General features: G+C 35.8%; 2 protein-coding genes and 2 long non-coding RNA genes across 5 annotated transcripts in view; 2 read left to right on the forward strand and 2 right to left on the reverse strand.

Annotated features, from left to right (window-relative positions):
• The window catches only part of LOC116295756 (uncharacterized), a 30,520-nt gene extending 27,925 nt beyond the window's left edge, over positions 1–2,595 (forward strand). For both annotated transcript variants that reach the window (XM_089028013.1, XM_089028012.1), the window contains one exon: positions 94–2,595. In XM_089028013.1, the coding sequence (XP_088884139.1) occupies positions 94–2,040 (1,947 nt within the window). In that variant the 3' untranslated portion in view covers positions 2,041–2,595. The remainder of the gene's footprint in view (positions 1–93) is intronic.
• Positions 2,596–3,734: 1,139 nt separating this feature from the next.
• Positions 3,735–8,009, forward strand: LOC116305543 (uncharacterized). Its single transcript, XR_016119487.1, has 2 exons — positions 3,735–4,150; positions 4,444–8,009. It is a non-coding gene; the product is annotated as an uncharacterized LOC116305543 (long non-coding RNA).
• A 130-nt stretch (positions 8,010–8,139) lies between these two features.
• On the reverse strand, positions 8,140–9,709 carry LOC148912275 (uncharacterized). Its single transcript, XR_016119488.1, has 2 exons — positions 9,108–9,709; positions 8,140–8,967 (listed from the first exon to the last, which is right to left on the reverse strand). It is a non-coding gene; the product is annotated as an uncharacterized LOC148912275 (long non-coding RNA).
• Positions 9,710–12,367: 2,658 nt separating this feature from the next.
• Positions 12,368–13,712, reverse strand: LOC116305547 (uncharacterized). Its single transcript, XM_031715483.2, has one exon. It carries the CDS (start codon positions 13,661–13,663, stop codon positions 12,662–12,664), a length of 1,002 nt encoding a protein of 333 aa, XP_031571343.2. The 5' UTR covers positions 13,664–13,712; the 3' UTR covers positions 12,368–12,661.
• Between the last annotated feature and the right edge of the window lie 7,996 nt (positions 13,713–21,708).

Consider the following 21,708-nt stretch of genomic DNA (forward strand, 5'->3'; position numbering starts at 1 on the left):
TAAACTGATATTTTATGTTATTACAGCTGTTTTCATAAAAACTGCAGATTTTGAATTTCATGCAGTGCATTGATGTGCATTTATTTCTGATAGGAACCTAAGGAAATACTGTTGGGTACTTACAAGAGCATAAAGCAAGTCAACAAGAAGAAGAGAATAGTCAGCACTGAAGATGTATTTTACTATATCCCTTTGCTAAAGACACTGCAAGTTCAACTTTCTTCTGCCAAAATATTAGATATGATCTTGAACCCAAAAGAATCTAACTCAAATCACTACCAAGACTTCTGTGATGGCAACTTTGTGAAGACACATGAACTTTTCTCCATCGATGGCACAGCCTTAAAGATAATACTTTATTTTGATGATGTCAACCTCAACAATCCATTGACAAACAAGACACACAAACTGAGCTTTTTCTATTACCAGATTGGAAACATTTTGTACAGATCTAAGCTGAAGTCAATACAGTTGTTAGCAATTTGTAAGACAACATTACTAAAGAAGTATGGTATAAATGAAATCTTTAAACCACTTGTAAAGGAACTCAAGCTACTAGAACAAAATCATGGCTACCCATTTCATGTATTTGGAGGAGTTGTTCATCTAAGAGGATCTGTGTTTCTGTTTTTGGCAGACACACCAGCTAGTCAAGTGGCAGGAGGTTACAAGGAAAGTGTTGGGGGTGCCTACAGAAAATGTAGGAACTGTATGGCAAATTATGATGAAATGCAAGAACACTTCTGTGAAGAAGAATTTACATTAAGGAGTAAAGAGGTTCATGCGGAATATTTAGATAAAATGGAAAGTGCATCTTCTGAATTTTTGAACCAATTTTATTCAAAGCACTTTGGCATCAACTTCAGAAGTGAGCTTCTGGAATCAAAGTATTTTGATGTTTGTTTACAGTTGCCACATGATATCATGCATGTGTTTCTTGAAGGAGAACTTGCATATGAAATAAAATATGCCTTACGATATTACATAAGAGAAAAAAAAATTTTCTCGTTACAAGACTTAAACAAGGAGATCAAGAATTTTTCATTTGGCTACTCTCAGTTAAAAGACTGCCCTTATCCCATAAAAGAAACAGATCTTGAGAGGGAGAGTTCAACAAATCTTGGACAAACTGCATCGAGGATGTGGTTATTAGCATCTGTACTGCCTCTCATCTTGTCGAACTATGTTGATTATGATAATGATGACCATTGGGAATGTTTATTATCTCTGATAGAGATAATGAGGATTTCATTTTCCCCAAAGCTTGAGACAGAGATGGTGATATACGTAAGAGGTGCAATAAAACAACATCTTGCTCAATTTAAATCCTTGTATGAAGCACCCATCATCCCCAAACAACATTTCCTGGTTCATCTACCAAGCCAGATCTTTCAGTTTGGCCCCTTAATCCATTCTTGGTGTATGCGCTATGAAGGAAAACATGCATACTTCAAAGATCTAGCCAGCAGAGTCAAGAACTTTAAGAATTTACCTTACACACTAGCACTAAAAAATCAAAAACTGAACTGTGCTGATTTCATTGTAATTGATAAAAACAATGACAGTTCTCCACTTTTTGGAAATGAAGAACAGTTTGGAAAGGCTAAAGAACTTGGACAAGTTGAAAGGAACACCATAGAGAGAAGTCTGCAGACCTTGTTTGGAAATGATCATGAGCTAGTCCAGGCATCAAAGGATAATAAATATTTTTCCTGCAACTCCATTACATTAAATGGGACTCTTTATACTCCTGGCAAGAAAAACTTTCTCCATATTGGATATCAACAAGATGGGCTTCCAAAATTTGGCTGTTTAGCCAAAATATGTGTTATAAACAGTGTAGGAAGTTTCTTTTTTGTCAATCCAGTATCAACCATTTGCTTTCATAACAATTTGAATACCATGGAAGTAAGTGAGCCTATTGCAGAATGTGAATTAGCTATTAGCACTTCAAGTCTTGAGTCCTATCAAGTTTTTCATTCCTGCAAATGCAAAAACTTGCCCCTAGGCCTTCTCATACCCCTTAAACATGAAGTCTAGGATAATCTTCAGGGTTTGTAGCTAACTCCTAATCAAACTCCTTAAAAACTCCTGAAATTCGTGTTGCGTTTTCAAGGGCACTTGAAAAGCCCTCGAATTTTAGAAATTCAACTTTCACTAAAACAACAAATCCAAAGGGCCTGATGAACTGAACATTCGACAAGACAAGACAACTGAACTCCTTAAAGAATAACTTTTTGGTCCTTGAAAACTCCTTGAATTTTGTTTTTGAACCTAGCACAAACCCTGAATCTTATAATAAGTACATCGTCATAGTTGTTGTTCTAGTGCTCTGGCAAAAATGGGAAATAATTTCAATTTCTTTACAAATATGTTACGTTTCAGTTAAATATAATATCATAATGTCAAATAATATTGGAAACCTATATGTCATAGTGATATACATGGCATGAACTGTATAGATGAAACCTAAGTTTTACATTTTTTACTAAGCATTTTCAAAAATTTATTGTTATTGCATGATGCATATGTGAAATAACAATTATAGATTAATTTGCCTTTTGAACCATTAATAAAAGTTATGTTTAAGATGAATATTTTTTGACTAACGACTAAATTGTTGTTTGTTTTAAGTTTTGGTACTAGTTTTAAATTATTTTCTCATTTTAAGCAGCCTATATTCTTATTATACAACTATCTTTGTCTTAATTTAAGCCAACTACTAACTTCATTTTTAAGAAAAATGAAAAACAAGAATACTATCTAAATATTAGAAATCCCAAACTTAAAACAAGTATTTTTTCACTTAAAACTAGAATTCTTTACTTAAAGTAAGGATTTTAAAAAAACCAAGTTTAAGAGTGAGTAGCCTTTACATGTACTTCATTAATTACTAAGCTTAATTATAATCTTACATTTTTGTTATTATCTAAGCTAAGATTTCCAGATTTACGCCCCATTCATATTATTATGATTTGTTACTTGTACACTTTTAGCATTTAAGCCTATATATTAAGACTTAATTAAGTTGAGCTTAATGTTGAAAAATAATCTGCCTGCCTAGGAAAAGTACACTTCAAAGATTTCAGAAGAAGCATGGTGTTCATTGTCATGACCAAAATCTTCTTCCTAAGGATGTTATGTCTGCCATATTGGTAGGTAATATTATGTAGAAGGTCAGCAGGAACAGCACACTTGAAAGAGATATTAGGATTGATGATGTCATACGCTAGAAATATGGTTAAAAACAGCTTACCCAATTGCTAAAAAAAATTGCACTTCATTTAATTAAAACAATAAAAGTCTAATAAGCTTAAATGCTAAAAGTGTACAAGTAACAAATCATAATAATATGAATGGGGCGTAAATCTGGAAATCTTAGCTTAGATAATAACAAAAATGTAAGATTATAATTAAGCTTAGTAATTAATGAAGTAAAGGCTACTTACGACCAATCGATGTCGAATTTTTTCTTTATATATCTTCTCATAATTTCCACGGGCTTATTTTAATGTACAAGATTTTCTACGAAATTCTTTATTTCTGTAAAATGCAATTTCATTATTAAGCAAAAAAGCTACCAAAATTCGTGCAATATATGCATAATAAGCTGCATTCAAATAGTTTTTGACTCCTCACCATCTTCGTCCGCCATCTTGTTTTTCTCTTTCGAAGTATAACCGTTTTGTGGGTTTCCTGTGGTGATACTAGGAACGCCTGGTAAAGTTTTCCAATGACCCTTCTCGGCCGATAAGCAAAAGTGCTCCAAGTCAAATTGGCTGAAGCGAAGGTGCTCCAAGTCGAATTGGCTGAAGCGAAGGTGCTCCAAGTCAAATTGGCTGAAGCGAAGGTGCTCCAAGTCAAATTGGCTTAAGCGAAGGTGCTCCAAGTCGAATTGGCTTAAGCGAAAGTGCTCCAAGTCGAATTGGCTTAAGCGAAAGTGCTCCAAGTCGAATTGGCTTAAGCGAAAGTGCTCCAAGTCAAATTGTCTGAAGCGATAATAGACTAGAGAAGGACTTACTTTGTCTTCAGCGTGTATCGATTTTCGATTTGGGCAGTTTGGCATTTCGACTTTGGATGACCCCTCTCGGCCACCGTAGGGAGTCTAGTCCAAGATGAAAAGCACAGAGTCCAGTCCAGAGTCCTTAGGGTAGGTCCTTCAACTGAGAAATATTCTTCGACTTTGGTAAACTAGCACCCTTCAACTGTCGTGTAATAATTTATTTTTTATGATAATAGATGCCTAATCAAACCCAACTAGGGATACAATACAATACAATACAATAACTTTATTTATACTTGAATTACAAGTTATTTTTGTACAAAACAAGATAAGAAAATCAATAAATTTGTTTTCAACTAAATATTTTCCAGCAAAACCAGTTAAACTAATTGAAATAACTTTTCATGGGTCCTGAGGTAATCTTTCGAATTTGTTTTTAGGTATAGGATGCCGAGACCAATGTCAATGACAGGATTTACTCCACATGCTGTTTCATGGATGCAACCAGTTAATATTGCCACTACACCAGTGATAACCAAGCTGAAGCAGTCCAACAACAAACCAGCGAAGAATGACTTTAACTTTGATCTGTCTGACCATTCAGTTAAGTTTATCGGTTATTGCTTTAAATTGTAAAGTAACTTAAACTGAACTTATTACTATGGACTTAGTAGATCATCTTCCTTTCATACACCTGGATGATGAGTCATTCAGGCTGGCCCTGTACGAATTACAACAGGGCCCTATTAGATACCAACACGATCGATTAGAATCTCTAGTTTTTAATCCATTGATGTTAGAGAAAAATATTGCTGCTAATTCGGATTTAGATCCAGATGTACAATATCTCAACATACCCAATAGCAACTATTATATCTCTGAGCAATTTAATGAGATTACGTGTAATGACAACAATAACTCAAAATTTTCTTTATTGCATCTAAACGCTCGCAGTATTAATCAAAACCTCACTAAATTAACAGATTTTCTCACTACTCTAGACCTGACTTTTTCACTCATTGGTATTACTGAAACTTGGCTTGATAAAAGAAATTCCAGCAGTGATTACATAAACATAGAAGGGTATAATTTTATTCAGAAATCTCGTGATGATAGACCTGGTGGTGGAGTAGGTTTATTCATAAAAGATGACATAAACTTTAAACTAAGAAATGACCTTACAGTTTTTGATTCTCAAATTCTGGAGTCTATTTTTATCGAAATAATTAGACCTCACCAAAGAAATGTAGTTATAGGGGTATTATATAGGCCACCCAATTCAAATTTTCAAATGTTTATGAACAAATTGAATGAAATTTTGCCTAAATTTTCAAAAGAACAAAAAGACTGTTATTTAATGGGGGACTTTAACATAGACCTCCTGAAATATCAACAGCAATATAACAACACCAATGATTTTCTTGATACTATGTTTTCACATGCTTTTCTACCAATTATCAATCGTCCTACTAGAATAACTTCACACACAGCTACTTCTATTGACAACATCTTAATACTAACTGTTTAATTCAAAATGACCAATCTATCAATGGTATACTATTCACAGACATTTCAGATCATTTGCAAATCTTTTCTATAGTTCCTTTGCAGAACAATGCTGAATCTAGAAACATAAGAGTAACTAGACGACAAATAAATACTCATACTAAAGAGCTTTTCAGCGAAGAACTAAATAGGTGTAATTGGAATACAGTCATTAATTCTCACAACCCTAATATCGCCTATGATAACTTTGTTGTTACTTATAACAACATATATGAAAGATGTTTTCCAGTCAAAACAATAACAAGAAAGAAAGCAAAATTAGCTAGTAAACCTTGGATCACCAAAGGACTTCTAACATCTATCAAAGCTAAATGTAAACTTTATAAGGAATTCATCTTACGTAACCCCACTCCATTTGTTGAACAAAAATACAAGAAATATAAAAACAAACTATCCTGCTTATTGAAGTTATCAAAACGTAGTTTCTATGATTCCAAGTTTGAATCAGCTAAAGGAAACCTAAGAGCCACTTGGAAACTTCTAAATGAAGTTATTAACAAGAAAAAAAATAAACCAAAAATGCCAACAACTTTTTCTCACAATGGAAATGAAATAAAGGATCCTTTGACTATTGCAAATAAGTTTTGTGAATTTTTCGCAAATATTGGGCCAAGCCTTGCCAAAAAACTGCCACACTCAAATATCTTACCTGAACAATATCTTAGTAATAGGATTAGTGAAACAATCTTTTTAACTCCAGTCACAGAAGATGAAATCACACTTCTCTCTGTTGGCTTTAAGATAGGTAAAGCAACTGGGTTTGATGGTGTCAACATTAAAGACATCAAAGCTAATATTCAATCTCTGGCTAAACCACTGTCACATGTTATAAATCTATCTATTTCCACTGGCATTGTTCCTAATAGTACTAAACTTGCCAGGGTGATGATTCCTATATATAAAAGTGGTTGTTCTTCTGAATTTAGTAACTATAGACCAATTTCTATACTCCCTGTCTTTTCAAAATTCTTTGAGAAGGTTATTTATATGATAGGTTAGTTGCTTTTATAACCAAGCATAACATACTTTATGAACATCAATATGGCTTTCGATCCAGTTATTCGACCAACTTAGCTATTATTCAAATGGTTAACCACATTTCTTCATCAATTGATAATAAGGAACTTTCCACAGGTGTATTCCTGGACCTGTCAAAAGCTTTTGATACAGTAAATCACAACATACTTGTAAAAAAATTAGAATATTATGGAATTAGAGGATTAGCTTTGAACTGGATTACCAGTTATTTAACAAATAGAAAGCAATATGTTGAAATTGAAAATAATTTATCTACCCAGATGACGATTAATTGCGGTATTCCTCAAGGAAGTATTCTAGGACCTTTATTATTTATTATTTATGTCAATGACATAGCGAACTCTTCAGATCTACTGAAATTTATATTATTTGCTGATGATACTAATGTATTTTATTCTGATAAAAATGTGAATAATTTAAATCATATCTTGAACTCTGAGCTTGACAAAGTTTCGACATGGCTAATCGTAAACAAACTTACTACAAATATCAAGAAAACTAACTATATACTATTTAAGCCAAGACAGAGGACATTGAATAGCAATAATCTGACTTTAAAAATTAATAATGTATTAATTGAACATAAACAAAACACCAAATTCTTAGGTGTCATAATTGACGAACACTTAAGCTGGAAAGATCACATTTGTACTGTTGCTGGGAAAATTTCTAAATCTATAGGAATTATATCTAAATCTCAGTTCTTTATTTCACAAAAATCTCTTCTTATGCTTTATTATACTTTGGTTTACCCTTATCTTTATTATGGCAATATCATATGGTGCTCTACCTATGAAAGTAATTTAAATCGTTTAAAAATACTTCAAAAACATGTAATCAGGATTATTACTAACTCTAGATATGATGCTCACACTTCTCCCTTATTCTTTCAATATAACTTATTAAAACTGCAAGATATTCACTCTCTTCAGTTAGGGCTATTTATGTATTCAATAGAAAATAAAATTTTGCCTAACTCCTTTCAAAACAAATTTGTAAAAAACTCCCAAATCCACAATTATCCAACTAGACAGTCAAATAATTATAGACCTGCTTTCTGTAGAACCAATGTCAAACAATTCACAGTAATAAGTCAAGGGCCAAAACTGTGGAACATGCTACCCAATCACATTAGGTCAGCAAGTTCAAAATCTATTTTCAAAATTACACTAAAAAAGCATCTCATCAGCTGTTATGTCTAAACACTGATCTTTACGTGCTTATTAATTTAATCTATCAATTGAGTTTAATATCTGTATTTTTTTAAAATTAAATTGTAAATGAACTCTTTATAATTACTGATCATTGTAAATTAATACTTTCTAACTTTAACTTCATGTGCATATGTATGTACTAATATGTATTTATTTCTATATATTCATTTTTATATATGACAATATACACCTTCATGCTTCATCAAATAATTATATCTAAATTACCCAAGCTTATATAAGACACCTCAAGAATATAAGCCTATGGTTTCTTCTTTAGGTGTCTTCCTTCTGGATATATATACATTCAATTATAAAATCTGCAATCACTATTTCTTTTATTACATATTTGTACAATTATTGTTCATACAATTTTAAATACTTGTTACTATATTTCCAGAAAGGTAGATTGAATAAACTGATTGATTGATTGATTGATTGATTTACGATTGAACCTTCGAAGTGTCAACATTCCCTATAAGCATAAAAGAGACTGTCCTGTCTGTAACAAGCCTAATCTTAAGTTTGTGAGTGATCATTTACGTCAAGTACATAACCTATATGGGGAAGAAAGGTAAAAATGGTTAGGAACTGCGAGGTTCTCGCTACTACAAAACCACATCTCGAGCTTGCTACCGGCACGACCAGCACGTAGTATAACAGAAATCAGATGCATTCGAAAGAGAACAAGTGCTAGTCCTATACTAAAATATACGAAAACACCAAAAGTATCGCTGTCTTTGACTACTGCACCTTGTCCAGATTTCAACTTCCGTCATAAATTATTGGTTGATCCTTATTATTGGTTGTCGGCCCGACACAGTGTGGTAAAACCTAATTCGTGCAGCAAATTTTAGAAAATAATCGTATCGTGTTTGAAGAGCAGAAAAATATCCGCATCCTATGGTGCTATAATCAATGGCAAGATCGTTACGACGTCTTGAAAAGATCTTGGAAAAAGCATTCGATTCGGAAGGGGTCTTCCGGAGCTGTCCGAGGATTTAAATGAGAATAATCCCAAGTACAACAACATAATCATACTGGATGATTTGATGGCCGAAGCGACAGACAGTCCTGTAGTAGCTCGATTATTTACCCAGGGTCGTCATAGGAACGCTAGCGTTATCCTCTTGCTTCAGAACATGTTTCCTAAGGGGAAATTAAATACAGATATTAGTCGAAATGCCCAATATCTTGCTCTCTTCCAAAGCCCTAGTAACAGGAAACAAATTGGAATCGTTGGAGAGCGAATGTTTCATAAGAATAGAGACCAATTTATGTCCGCCTACCACAGGGAGACCGAAAAGCCATATTGGTGGATAACAAACCCGATACACCAACTGATAAGCAAGTTCTTGGAGACATGTTTGGCAGCTATCACGTTTATAACTTCTCCACCAATACTAAGGTGAGCAGTAGTGTCGACTCAGCACCAGTGTTTGGCACCGAAACAAAGCCAGAAAGAAAACAACCTAAACTCGCACATCGTTCTATAATCTGGTCAAATGCAGCTATCCCCGTGTGGCAAAACTACATCTCGGGAGCACCAGCATTGCGAAACATTCCAGAAGGATACGATATTATAGAAATGTATAGAACATCGCGTAACAGAGCCGATCCTAACCATCCTGGTGTCTACATTGATGGAGAAAATTATTGGCCTGTCAAGATAAGGCACCGATCTACAGGTAGCATGAAGTGGATAAAACTACACGAAGACGAACCCACAGTCCGAGCCATTGCCCAGGGCCGGGTTGTTCAAAGCTGGATTAGCGCTAATCCAGGACTAACTCTATAGGTCTTATTAAGAGTTAATCCAGGATTAGCACTAATCGGGCTTTGAACAACTGGGCCCAGGAGAATAGGGCTAATGAAGCCCTAACCACAATTTTGTGGGCCAATACTAAGAAATACAATATCGATAGCCTATAGTTATCCATCCGCTTCATATTAATTCAAAATCGCTTAGGGTGGATGTCAATCTAACAGTTACAACAGTTACAACAGTTTTTTATTTCCACAAAAATATATATATACATACATAAATTGAATAAGTTACAAATATTGTGGGGGGTGCAAGAGAACAACCTCAGAGGTTAAACAAGCTCTTACACCCTTAAGACGAAAATGAGTAATAATTACATATATGTAAGATGGGAAGAATCATATATAGTACAGTAGTTTTCGTAGCTGAACAACTAGAAATTTCATAAAACAAAATAAACGTACAGGAAAAAAAAGAAAAAATCAGAAAAAAATCAGTAGTTCGATATAAGAGGTCATTATAACGCCCACACTGTTTATTTTGATTTTATTCATTTATTTATTATTTTATTATTACAATATTTATTTATTTATTTATTATTCTATTATTACAATATTTATTTAATTTGTCATTTATTCTCATTATTTACTTACATTTCTTTTATTTTATTTTGTTTCTATTTTTTATCTTATTTTATTGACTTATTTATTTTTATTTATTGATTACATCATATTTTCTTGATTGACAGTTTGTTTTTAATGTTTGATTATTGTTTGCGTGTGATATATTATATTATTGTATGCTCTTTTAACCTTGTGTTATCTATTTTTATTTTGCTTGTGCATTTATTTCTTTATCAATCATCATATTAAATTAGTTTGAAGTATAATCTTTTTATCTGATAGTTAGGTTATCTATGATTCAAGTATTGTTGGGGTTATCAATAGGTTATCGTTCATTAAGTAGTACCCATCATGTCCGCCATTACCCATCCAATCCGCCATTATCTATCAATAACATTTCTTAATAAAGGTTGGCGGCCTCGCGCGCTCGCCCACCATTGACGTTAGCATAGGGAGGGGTTCATATTAATTTGTTTGTTTCCTTTTTCTTGAATTCTTCCTCTTGTACAAACTACTTACAAGATATAAATAAAACGACAACAACAACAACCAACCAACGCGACGCCATTAAAGACGCCACTTATAATTATAAATAGAATAGACGCGACGCTAGGAAAGGACTCGACGCTACAAAAGGACGCGACGCTACAGACAGACGCGACGCTACAAAAGGACGCGACGCTTAAAGTGACGCCACAACAATAAATTAGGTTGTAATATAAGTTTTTGAGTATATCAAGGTTAAGAAAATGTCTGACTCTATATAAAATACGCCAAAAATTATGACGCCAAGGAATGTCGTACTAGAAACTCTGTTTATTGCTTTATCCATTATTTTTAATATCGGTGTTTGTTCTAAGCCTTTAAGTTTTTGTATGGATCCAAACAGAATAAAATTGGTTTTAGAAATATTAACTGTTAATTTATTTGCCAGTAGTCTAGAAGAGCATCGATTGTTTGGAAAAGATCTTGTTGTTTTGTTCAACAATAAAAAGACAATATCCAAGCAGGTGCCTATAATACAATCCAGCAAACTAAAAACAGACATGGCTAGAAACACGGGGTAGTAAGAATAGCCATGACGTCACCTCTGTAAGGACCCTGGTGGAGGGGGGGTACCTCAATGGAACCTCACTGTAGAATGCGTCACCGTTATTACGGGTGTAGCAAGACTTGCCACACAACCATACAATTCCTTGTAATTTGAAGTGTTTTCGAAAAACTTTTACTCCCAAAATATTGAACATATTACTCTCAAATTTTCAGTAGGTACTAAATAAGACATTCTCTTTCGATTTCTAAAGTCGGTTTGCTTGTAGCTTGAAATTTTCTTTTTATGCTAATGAGGAAAAAAGCGTAAACAAAGATCGGCCTTATTGAACAACAGAGCTCTCGGTCGCCTTTTTTAGTCTTTTTATGAGAATATTTTCAATTTCATGAAGAGGATCCCTTTTCCTTCAAAACTCTACCCAAAAATTGGTTTCGTTTGCTTTCGGATGAATAGTCTAGTTTCGTAAGCTCGCTCACAAAACGACTAGAGTTTTATTTATTACGATAATGAGTTAGAGTCAGAACTTTTTAGCTATATAATGTGGTTAAATGTAATTTAGGCTAAGTTAGACTCGAGGTCAATGACATCTCGCAGTAGCGTTGTCCGGACGCATACCGCTATCTCCGCTGTCAACGCATTTATTACCTCACGCGATCGTTGATCGACTCAGCTAGCAAGTTGTTTATAGCATGTCGCAATCTATTCTAGTCGATCTCTGTGGCCTGTATGAGATATGGATCATAGCTATCATTACGAAATTCGATAAGACGCTACACACGTGATCACGCTAGCTTAATGCCAACCACGCGAACCTTTATTCGCCATCGCTATCTATCGCTAGCACTTGCTATACGACGCTATTACGCTATTACGCTACAACACGAGTTTAATTTCCCGCCCGCCATCCCTACCACTGGTACAGGTAAGTAGAGGTAAGTATTCCATTGACTGATCGCGGTCAATGTGACAGGTGTTCGGTGGGTGGTGACAGGGTGACCATGGTTACCGCTAACTTGTGCCTGGCTCCGCCCATCCCACCGAATATGCACCTAACGCCAAGCTCATCATTAACGATGAGTTTAATTTAGCTGTATAACATAGTAACCGGGATAATGTTTTACAAGCATTTCGCTTTATTTCCAATACGAATACATCGAGTTAATGAATACAAGCTCCAGCTAAAAATCTACTTGTGAATTACGTAGTTCTCTCTTGATAACTGTTTTCACCTCGTTATACTAAACATACGATCAGTGATGACATTATGAACTGGCTATTTCTTTGATTTTCTCTCGGAAGTTTTCGGGGGGTTACAACAAACTGTTTAGTTCTGGTTGAATTGGTAAGCGACTGTCTATACTTTCAAATCAAACTCTCTCGATTTCCTAAAGTCAGACTTGAAAGTTAGCGCCGCAAAAAAGAGAAAGCACCTTTCAATGCGCTAAGAACCTTGCCAACAACAGCAGTGACAAAAGCAGTGCCAACAAATTTTAAGAAGGCTTCCCAACTGGATTCCAAAAAGCTATTTTGTTGTTGCTCATTTAAAGGGATCTCGGGAGGAATGCCATCGTCGCCGCTGGTGCTCGTCGAATAAGTAACGGATGAAGCTTTCTTCAACCGATTTTCGTTGATTTTATACATGCCTCGTCTGGTAGACGGCTTCATCGCACGGTAACATTCGAGCCACAGATCAGAAAGCCAGTTTTGTCCATCAGGTAGACACATGGACTTTACGTTCCCCACAGGAATCACTGGAACACAGACTTCCGGGTCGACGCCAACTGATGCGAAGTATTCTCTAAACTGCCTCTTCCATTCTTCAAGATGGGATTGGAAATATTCTAACTCTTCTTCCCCATCAGGGTCTTCAACCCTGTTCGCAAACGTCAGAGCCACTACGGCATGCTTCCACACTTCCTTCCCAAACTCCTCTGTCAGTATTCGAATGGCTTTCTTGTCTTCATCATGGAATCGAGTGTCGTCCATCTTGACACAGTAGATTATCAAAGCCACATCTTTTATCTTTTTCGTCATGTCTTCTATGTACTTGGCCTCTTTACGGGTTCCGTCTTGTAATCCAGGAGAATCCCACACAGTGACTGTAACCCTTTCGATATCTACTTTGTAAGACGTCACCTCAGACGTACAGGGATCTAGTGTTCGGCCTTCTTTAGCGACCTTTTTACCAACGAGAGCATTAACAAGACGAGATTTCCCTACCCCAGTTTTACCAATGATCAGCAGGTTTAAGGTTTTGGGACATTCGTCAAAGAACCACTTTTTAAACTCTTTGATGTAATCCTGTTCATCGTAGGATGAGCATTGATTATCCATGTCTTCACGATGGCAAATGTGCAGTTTCAAAACTGAGCAGCTCCAAGGAAATGAAAGCAAGATTGAATGCATTCACTCATGAGGATTGGCAGATACGCGGGTCCGCCTTATTCTTAAGATCTGTGAGTGTCACATGTCCATCAGAACACGGCTAATTCTGCAATGCTCATGCGCAGTGACTGAAGCCAATTCATGACATTTGCAACGTCATTTTCCAAGAATTAAAAACTATCAGAACCTCGTGGGGTTATTAGCATAGTGAAGATCAGACACTCGACCCCTGCTGTCTGTTTTATCATATCAAAACGAAACAAAATGGAATATGGAAATGGGTACTGGAAAGCTTTAAATATGAGACTGACCAAAATATCGCCCGCAAAATGTTCGGTGCGGGTACCTTCCGTCCATTAGATTTTTGACAATGTTGAAAATACAAAAATTGGTATTCTGAGTTTATAGTTTCGTTTTGTTCAAAGTGAAACATTTAGTTTTAAAATCAGAAATTGAACAGTTTTAAATTTTCCTTTGCTTCAAAAAGGACTCTCCAACTCCTTTTATTCATATTCTATCGTCAAAAAAATTATTACGGAATGAGTCTCAATTTTTGAACGTTCGTTTTTCTAGGATTTTTAAACAAATTATGATCAAAAATTGACAAAATCTCCCGTAGGGGAGGGGGTCTAGCTAAGCAAAATCATTTTAAAAAACAACATGGCGGATCACTTAGTATTAATTCGTCGCTCGAGCCAAGTTCTTTTATATAAATATGCACATTTCTGGTTCGCCTTACTAACTGGCTAATTGCCTTGCAAGTATTCGTACCGCTTTTTATGCAAAGGTAAGCTAACTTTATTTTAATTCGGCTTACATTACACAATAATTGTAAATCTTAAGCTAAAGTGCAGGCTCTCAAAACTAAATTCATGCTGTCAAATCCATATATTTTACCCCCACACACTCAAGTCTGCTCAACAGCTACAAGGGACTAATAGTATTGTTGGACAAACAAAAATCATTTCAACATTATCGAATCGAAATAAATAAATAATGCAACTGATCATTTTTTCTAATTAAAACAGCTTTTTATTGCAACACTTTTGATTTTACAAATTATGCAGCTGGGTATCCACATATTTTGATCTGATCAAGACAGACTAAAAAACAGAGAAACGATTTCGAAATGACAGATGGCATATATTGTACTGGTACCAAGCAAGCAATTACAGTGTAAATTATACCAAGATCTCTAAACACTACACTCCGGAGTCTAGACTCAATTTGCTGGAATTATTGGGGAAAATTATGAAACGAGGGAGATCGATGCCATGAAGATATACAGTTGATAGATTTTACCAGACGTGCATAAGGGGCATGTACACCATATTATCATCTTAGATTTCCCTACTGTGTATAACTGGAAATTGCTAGTTTTAGATAGTACATCATATCTATGACGCACATATAAATAAAACACAAGAATATATAATCTTCTTCATATTATAAATATCTTCTTGTACCAACCACTGCTACACAAAGAATGGCTAGTTTTGTACAGCAGCTAGCTTAATAACTTATATTTTAACTAATAAACACAATTTTTATATATTGAAGAATAACACATCTACTGGGTGGAGTACATGAGTTTGCCAGTTGTTCTCTGGCTTAGTGAATGGTCGCCCAGCTATGTTCCAGAATGCAGTATTGTTTTATATATAGGGATCTCACATATGAGTACTGTCCATGATATTTCAACAAGGACAACATACAAGCTGCATGCTTGTACTATGCAGTTTGTGCTATGGCTGTAAACAATAATAAGTGATCTAATTACAACAGGTCACAAAACAGTAAAGGATATATTTTACTATATTTCATTACATACACTTCGGTGTAAAAAATAGTTTATTTACTAAACAAAGCAAAATAGATCAGTATGAGGGAGCATTCATCAGATAATTGAGTCAGCCATTAATTAAGCCATAATTGAGTTTTAACACAGTCAATAAAAGGTGCATTTTAAGCGCATGTGGATACTACTAGTAATCGCTTTATTTGATAGTCATCGTTCTTGTTCATGAAGGGATGGGATTTGAATTTCTGGCAACCGACCACAGGAAACCCAAGCAAATAACCATAATGTACAAAAATTATTAGAAATATCAAAGTTCAACCTCTCAAAATGGTCTAGTTTTATTCATTTCATGTTTTTAGTTATTTACAATGGGTTTTAAAAATCACCTCTCCATTAGTTATATATAGCAACCCATTCAGGTTATTATTGCTTGGGTTCCCTAGGCCTGTACGCTGAACACTCTGGCACATGGCATGACACACGGCTATGTACAGGTGATACAACCTTATTAGGGGTGAAATACATATTTCAAACATTTTAACATTGAAAAAAGGAAATAGTCCAAAAGTATAACCGAGGCACTTGCTTTACATCAAGAGATACATGATCCAAGATATTTTTATTCATTACTTGATAGTTCATTTTCAAACTTCACTATTTTATTGCTGAAAAAACAGTGACACTTTATAAACATAGTGTGTTGAAAAATTTATGCTGTTTTTGATAAGTTTCTTTAGAGACCGGTCATTATTTAACGAGGAAGGGGAGGGGGGGTCACTATTTTGGTCAGTAAAAGTGTTCAAAAAAATGTGACGCTACTGTAGTTATATGGTTTAAAAATTTGTAGCCCTCCCCATTTTGATGCTCAAAAAATCAATACCCTCCCCCTTGAAAAACAAGTAATACTCCCCTTCAGTGGATATGAAATGATAATGAAGGCATCAATATCAATCTTTATTAAAGATAAATATATTTTATATACACATTTATGCCTGAGACAACAAAATCGAGTTTAAAATACATTTATAATAAAGGGATTTTCCTTCCCATGTTTGAGAACCATAGATTCATGCATCAGGTATTAAAAACCGAACGACACTATGATGATGATGATCACAATGATGAGGTTGTTGATGATGATGATGGTGATTACAATGATGATGTCCTTGATGATAATAATGATGATGATGTTGTCAGTGGTGAAGTTGTTTTTGATGTTGATCATAATGTCGAAGTTGGTGACGATGATTCAGATGACTCCAGTGACTGCTGGGAGAATTCCCGGTACTCCTTTCTACGACCGTTTGTTTGACTAAATTATTGTTGAATTAGCATAACTATTGATTGTTTTTCTTTAATGATGTTGTTGATTGTACAAAGTAAATTTCAAGTTTACATAGGCATTTACAGCTACTATAGCAGTATTGTTGACTGAACTGAGATATATTTATTTTTGAATATGTATCTTAGAAAAAAAAAAACAAACATGACATTCATCCCTCTTTAAAAATATATACCTGTCATTAATATGTACGTATATATGTATATACACACCATATACACCATATACACATAGACACTTTTGTATATATACACATAGACACTTGTACATATACACTCTAGTCAACAGTGAGTCCTGGGCTGACCTTCCATATACACATATACACCATATACATATAGACACTTTTGTATATGTATACACAGACACTTGTACATATACAATAGTCAACAGTGAGTCTCAGGTTGACCTACGATATAAACATATACACCATATACACATAGACACTTGTACATATACAATAGTCAACAGTGAGTCTCAGGCTGACCTACGATATAAACATATACACCATATACACATAGACACTTTTGTATATATACACATAGACACTTGTACATATACGATAGTCCACAGTGAGTCTCAGGCTGACCTATGATATACACATATACACATATACACCATATACACAGACACTTTTGTATATATACACAGACACTTGTACATATACAATAGTCCACAGTGAGTCTCAGGCTGACCTACGATATAAACATATACACCATATACATATAGACACTTTTGTATATATACACGGACACTTTAGTATACGTACACATCTAGACACTGCAATACGCACAAAATTAGTATAATTTATTGTTTGTCTTCCCATGCTCCCCTTCGGTTTTAGCTTTGATAATAACCTTTTTTTGAACCCGACAACGTTTTTTTCAATTAGCTGTATACACCATATACACCATATACACAGACACTTTTGTATATATACACATAGACACTTGTACATATACAATAGTCAACAGTGAGTCTCAGGCTGACCTACGATATAAACATATACACCATATACACATAGACATTTTTGTATATATACACATAGACACTTGTACATATACAATAGTCAACAGTGAGCTTCAGGCTGACCTACGATATACACATATACACCATATACACATAGACACTTTTGTATTATGTATACGCATAGACACTTGTACATATATAATAGTCCACAGTGAGGTTCAGGCTGACCTACGATATACACATATATACACCATATACACATAGACACTTTTGTATATTACGTAATGTTTAATAAACGAGCAGGAGTGTTTTATCGGGTATAAAACACGAGGCGCAGCCGAGTGGTTTTAGACCCGATAAACCACGATCTGCGAGATTATTGAACGGCTTAGAAAACTTATGATGTTTGTTCTCATTGTGTACCGATTTTTTTACGAAATGAACCAAGTTTGATAGAGAAAATCCAAGTTAAAGTTTATGCAAATGAAGATGAATCTTTATCAGATATAAAATCACCTTCATGTTCATGATTTCTATTGTGTTTTCTTCATGAATTATTAATGAGTTTTCTAAATAATATATACAGTATGAGTGGCCGTGTTGTATCGACTATACAAACACGAGCCCTCCACTCCACACCCACCTAAATCCACATCTTCCCCCTTCACACACACCCCCCCCCCCCCCAAGATACCTTACAAATCCGTGGACTCATGGACTTTGATGCCGCTCCTAACCATATCCACCAAAACCCCTGTAAACGCCCTACCACTTCCTACAACCCTACCCGACCCAAATCCCATAAATGACTATACACTGACACCAACTTCACCAACCATTCTCTTCTCAGATTCCTACGCAAACAAACACACACTAAACACAAACCATATCATCAAAGAAAGATCAACCACCTGAAAAAGTCCCTCATACACAAACTACACTCACAAACCCATCACAAATCTATCGTTAACCTCATTACACACAATCTCACACACTCACAAACATGAATCCTTCACAAAGGCCTCAAATTTGTACCCACTCCCCCTCCTACCTCACTTAATACCCTCCATAACTCCTTTAAAAACCTCCGCTGATGCACTTTCCTTAAATACCATTTCAGACATAACACGCTCCCTCCACCCTCTTTCAGAAACCACAGTTCCTGGACATCCCCCATTCCTAACAGCCATAATTTAAGAATCTACAATCATTTTGTCTGGGAAGATTTTTCCAAACATTTCCACAACACACCCACTTCCACACCCTCCCCCCGAATCAACCGCAACCTTACACCTGATGAACAGACAGCACTTTAACATCAAAAACGACTACCCAATACCTTAATTAAACCAGAAGACCAAGGAGGCTCCATCGTTCTCTGGGCTAAAGATGACAGTTGAACAATCCCACTTACTACAAACCCATCCCCCATGACCCTATCCTAACACCATTACACTACACCTTAACAAACTACTTTCCCTTAAACTTATAAACCCTAACACCTTTCGATTCCTCCTCCCCCTTCCTCAGCCAGAACCCCTCTCTTCTATATGCTCCCTAAGATTCACAAACATAACAATCCAGGTAGACCCATCATTTCTGGTTGTAATTCCCCTACTGAACGCTTATCCATCTTCACTGACCCCTACCTAAAGAAACTAGTTCCCCACATCCCCTCGTACATCAAAGACTCCACCCATTTCCTCAACAACATCCTGAACCTCCCTACCCCTCTACCCACGGGTTCCCTTTTAGTTTCCATTGATGTCTGCTCCCTCTACACCAACATTCTTAACAATGAAGGCATTCACACATCTCTTAAAGCCCTTTCCACTATCCCATCTACACACAGTCCACCACTCTTACTCTTCTTGGTTTTCATGAAATTTATACTATACCACAACTTCTCCTTTGACAACAAACACTACCTTCAAACATTGGTCACCGCTATGGGTACGCGCATGGCCCCATCCTATGCCAATCTTTTCCTTGCTGACCTTACACAAACTCCTTCTTTCCTCCCCCAACAATCTCCAACCCTTTATGTGGAAGAGATACATTGATGATATATTCATGATATGGACACATGGTATCTCCACTTTAAACACTTTCATTACACACCTTAATTCCTTCCACCCCACCATCAAATTCCAACATACCTAGGCCTCTTCCCCTCACTCTATTAACTTCCTGGATACAACCGTCATTCTCGCCACTACGGGTCACCTTAAATCAACCCTATACACTAAACCCACTGACAGCACCCTCCTCTTACACCACTCATCCCACCATCCCCTCAGCTGCAAAATTGATACTATTTACAGCCAAGCACTATGCTACAGACGTCTCATCACTGACTTTCACAAACATCTAGACCGCCTTTGATCCATCTTACTTACAAGAGGCTATCCCAACTCCATTATCAACTCAATTCCACAAGGTCCTCCACCTCACCCAAAGAGAACTCCTCCAACACAATACCTAACCTCCCCCTCACTAACACCCCCTTCCCTACCCTTCCCTTTGTCATACTTTTCCATGAAGACCTTCCCAACATTTCTCACATTCTACTCTCCCACTGGCACCACATCTCCAATGACCCTTCGCTCTGCCCCCTTTTCCCCACACCCCTTATCACCGCCTTTCAAAGACACAGCAACCTCAGAGATACACTAGTCCACACTAAATTCTTGTCCTAATATAATCCTTCTCCTCTTCCACTCCTTCAATAGCAATACTTTCCTTCCCTATATTCTCCTCTCATCCCATCCCTCTAACTCTAAACCTTCAACACAATTACACCTTCCATCTATTACTTCAAACAGTCGGCCTGAAGAACACCTCAAGAATAAAAACTCCTGCTGTACTCAAAAACCACTTGGAACCACTTCACATCTACCAAATCTGTTCCCAATTGGACCTTCTACAATTCCAATCAGGAACTCCTCAACCACAAAGACCAAGAATTGTCCTCAGCTAATCCCTCAACGTTTCCCAGCTGTCACATATCAATTAGTTTCAATATAAGCCAGTGCTCATCCACTTAATCTTCTCCTCCTCCAAAGTGTACACCTCTTCATTCCAGCTATACTTCTTCAGGACACACAGCAATACTAATTTCCTACTACCAGACCCTGCCAAGATTCTATAGACTCTGCCATCTGTAACCTCGACAGCACAGGATCACTTCCACGTCTCCTACGACATTATCCACTTTTCATATTACCTTGGCCCTAGATGAACTGACCACCTTGTGGTTCTCTACAATCACCATCACAAGATCTAGAACACAACTTTACACCTATGGTGGCTTAATTTCATTACTTCAATCTACACCCGTTTGCACTTCCTATTAATCCATCTTATTCATATTATACATTATGTACTTTATATATTATTTTTATATGTTATATCATTATATTATTATCATTATATTATTATACTATTATATTATTATACTATTATATTATTATTGTTGTGTTATATTATTATTTTTTCTATCCCTTTTTCAGTGCCTTCACCACTTCCGTTTTTTTTTTACCTTTTCACTATATTTACCTCCTTATATTTTTATAATTTCATTTTATTAGATTCTTCCCCTCTAGCCTTTCTTATTTATATTATACTCTAAGATTTAAGCATAGAAGGAACGTCTCTCCAATTTTTTCACCCTTCCATCCCTATCTTAAAGATAATATCAAGTTCAGTCCTAACTACACCTCTCACCAGAAGTACCTTCTACATGCAAGGAATCTACCACTTCGTCCATTCTGGAGATATGCTGCCATCTGTAGGAACACACCAAGAGGATATACACTTGGAGCATCAAACTACGGATGTATAGACCCACTACAAAGCATTATATCAGGAATATCACAGTCTACTCACATCTTATTCTGCAAAACCGGCTTGAGTTGTCATCCAATATTATGAGTACCGTCGTCCATGCCCGAGGTC

The sequence above is a fragment of the Actinia tenebrosa genome, unplaced genomic scaffold (genome assembly GCF_029948245.1).
Source record: "Actinia tenebrosa isolate PJP-AT-01 unplaced genomic scaffold, QUT_ActTen_1.0 PGA_scaffold12__29_contigs__length_12842862, whole genome shotgun sequence".
In the NCBI taxonomy this organism is placed as follows: Eukaryota; Metazoa; Cnidaria; class Anthozoa; order Actiniaria; family Actiniidae; genus Actinia; species Actinia tenebrosa.

Bases quoted from the DNA above. Each gene is read 5' to 3' on its own strand.
- LOC116305547 (XM_031715483.2), bottom strand. From the start codon at position 13,663: ATGCATTCAATCTTGCTTTCATTTCCTTGGAGCTGCTCAGTTTTGAAA.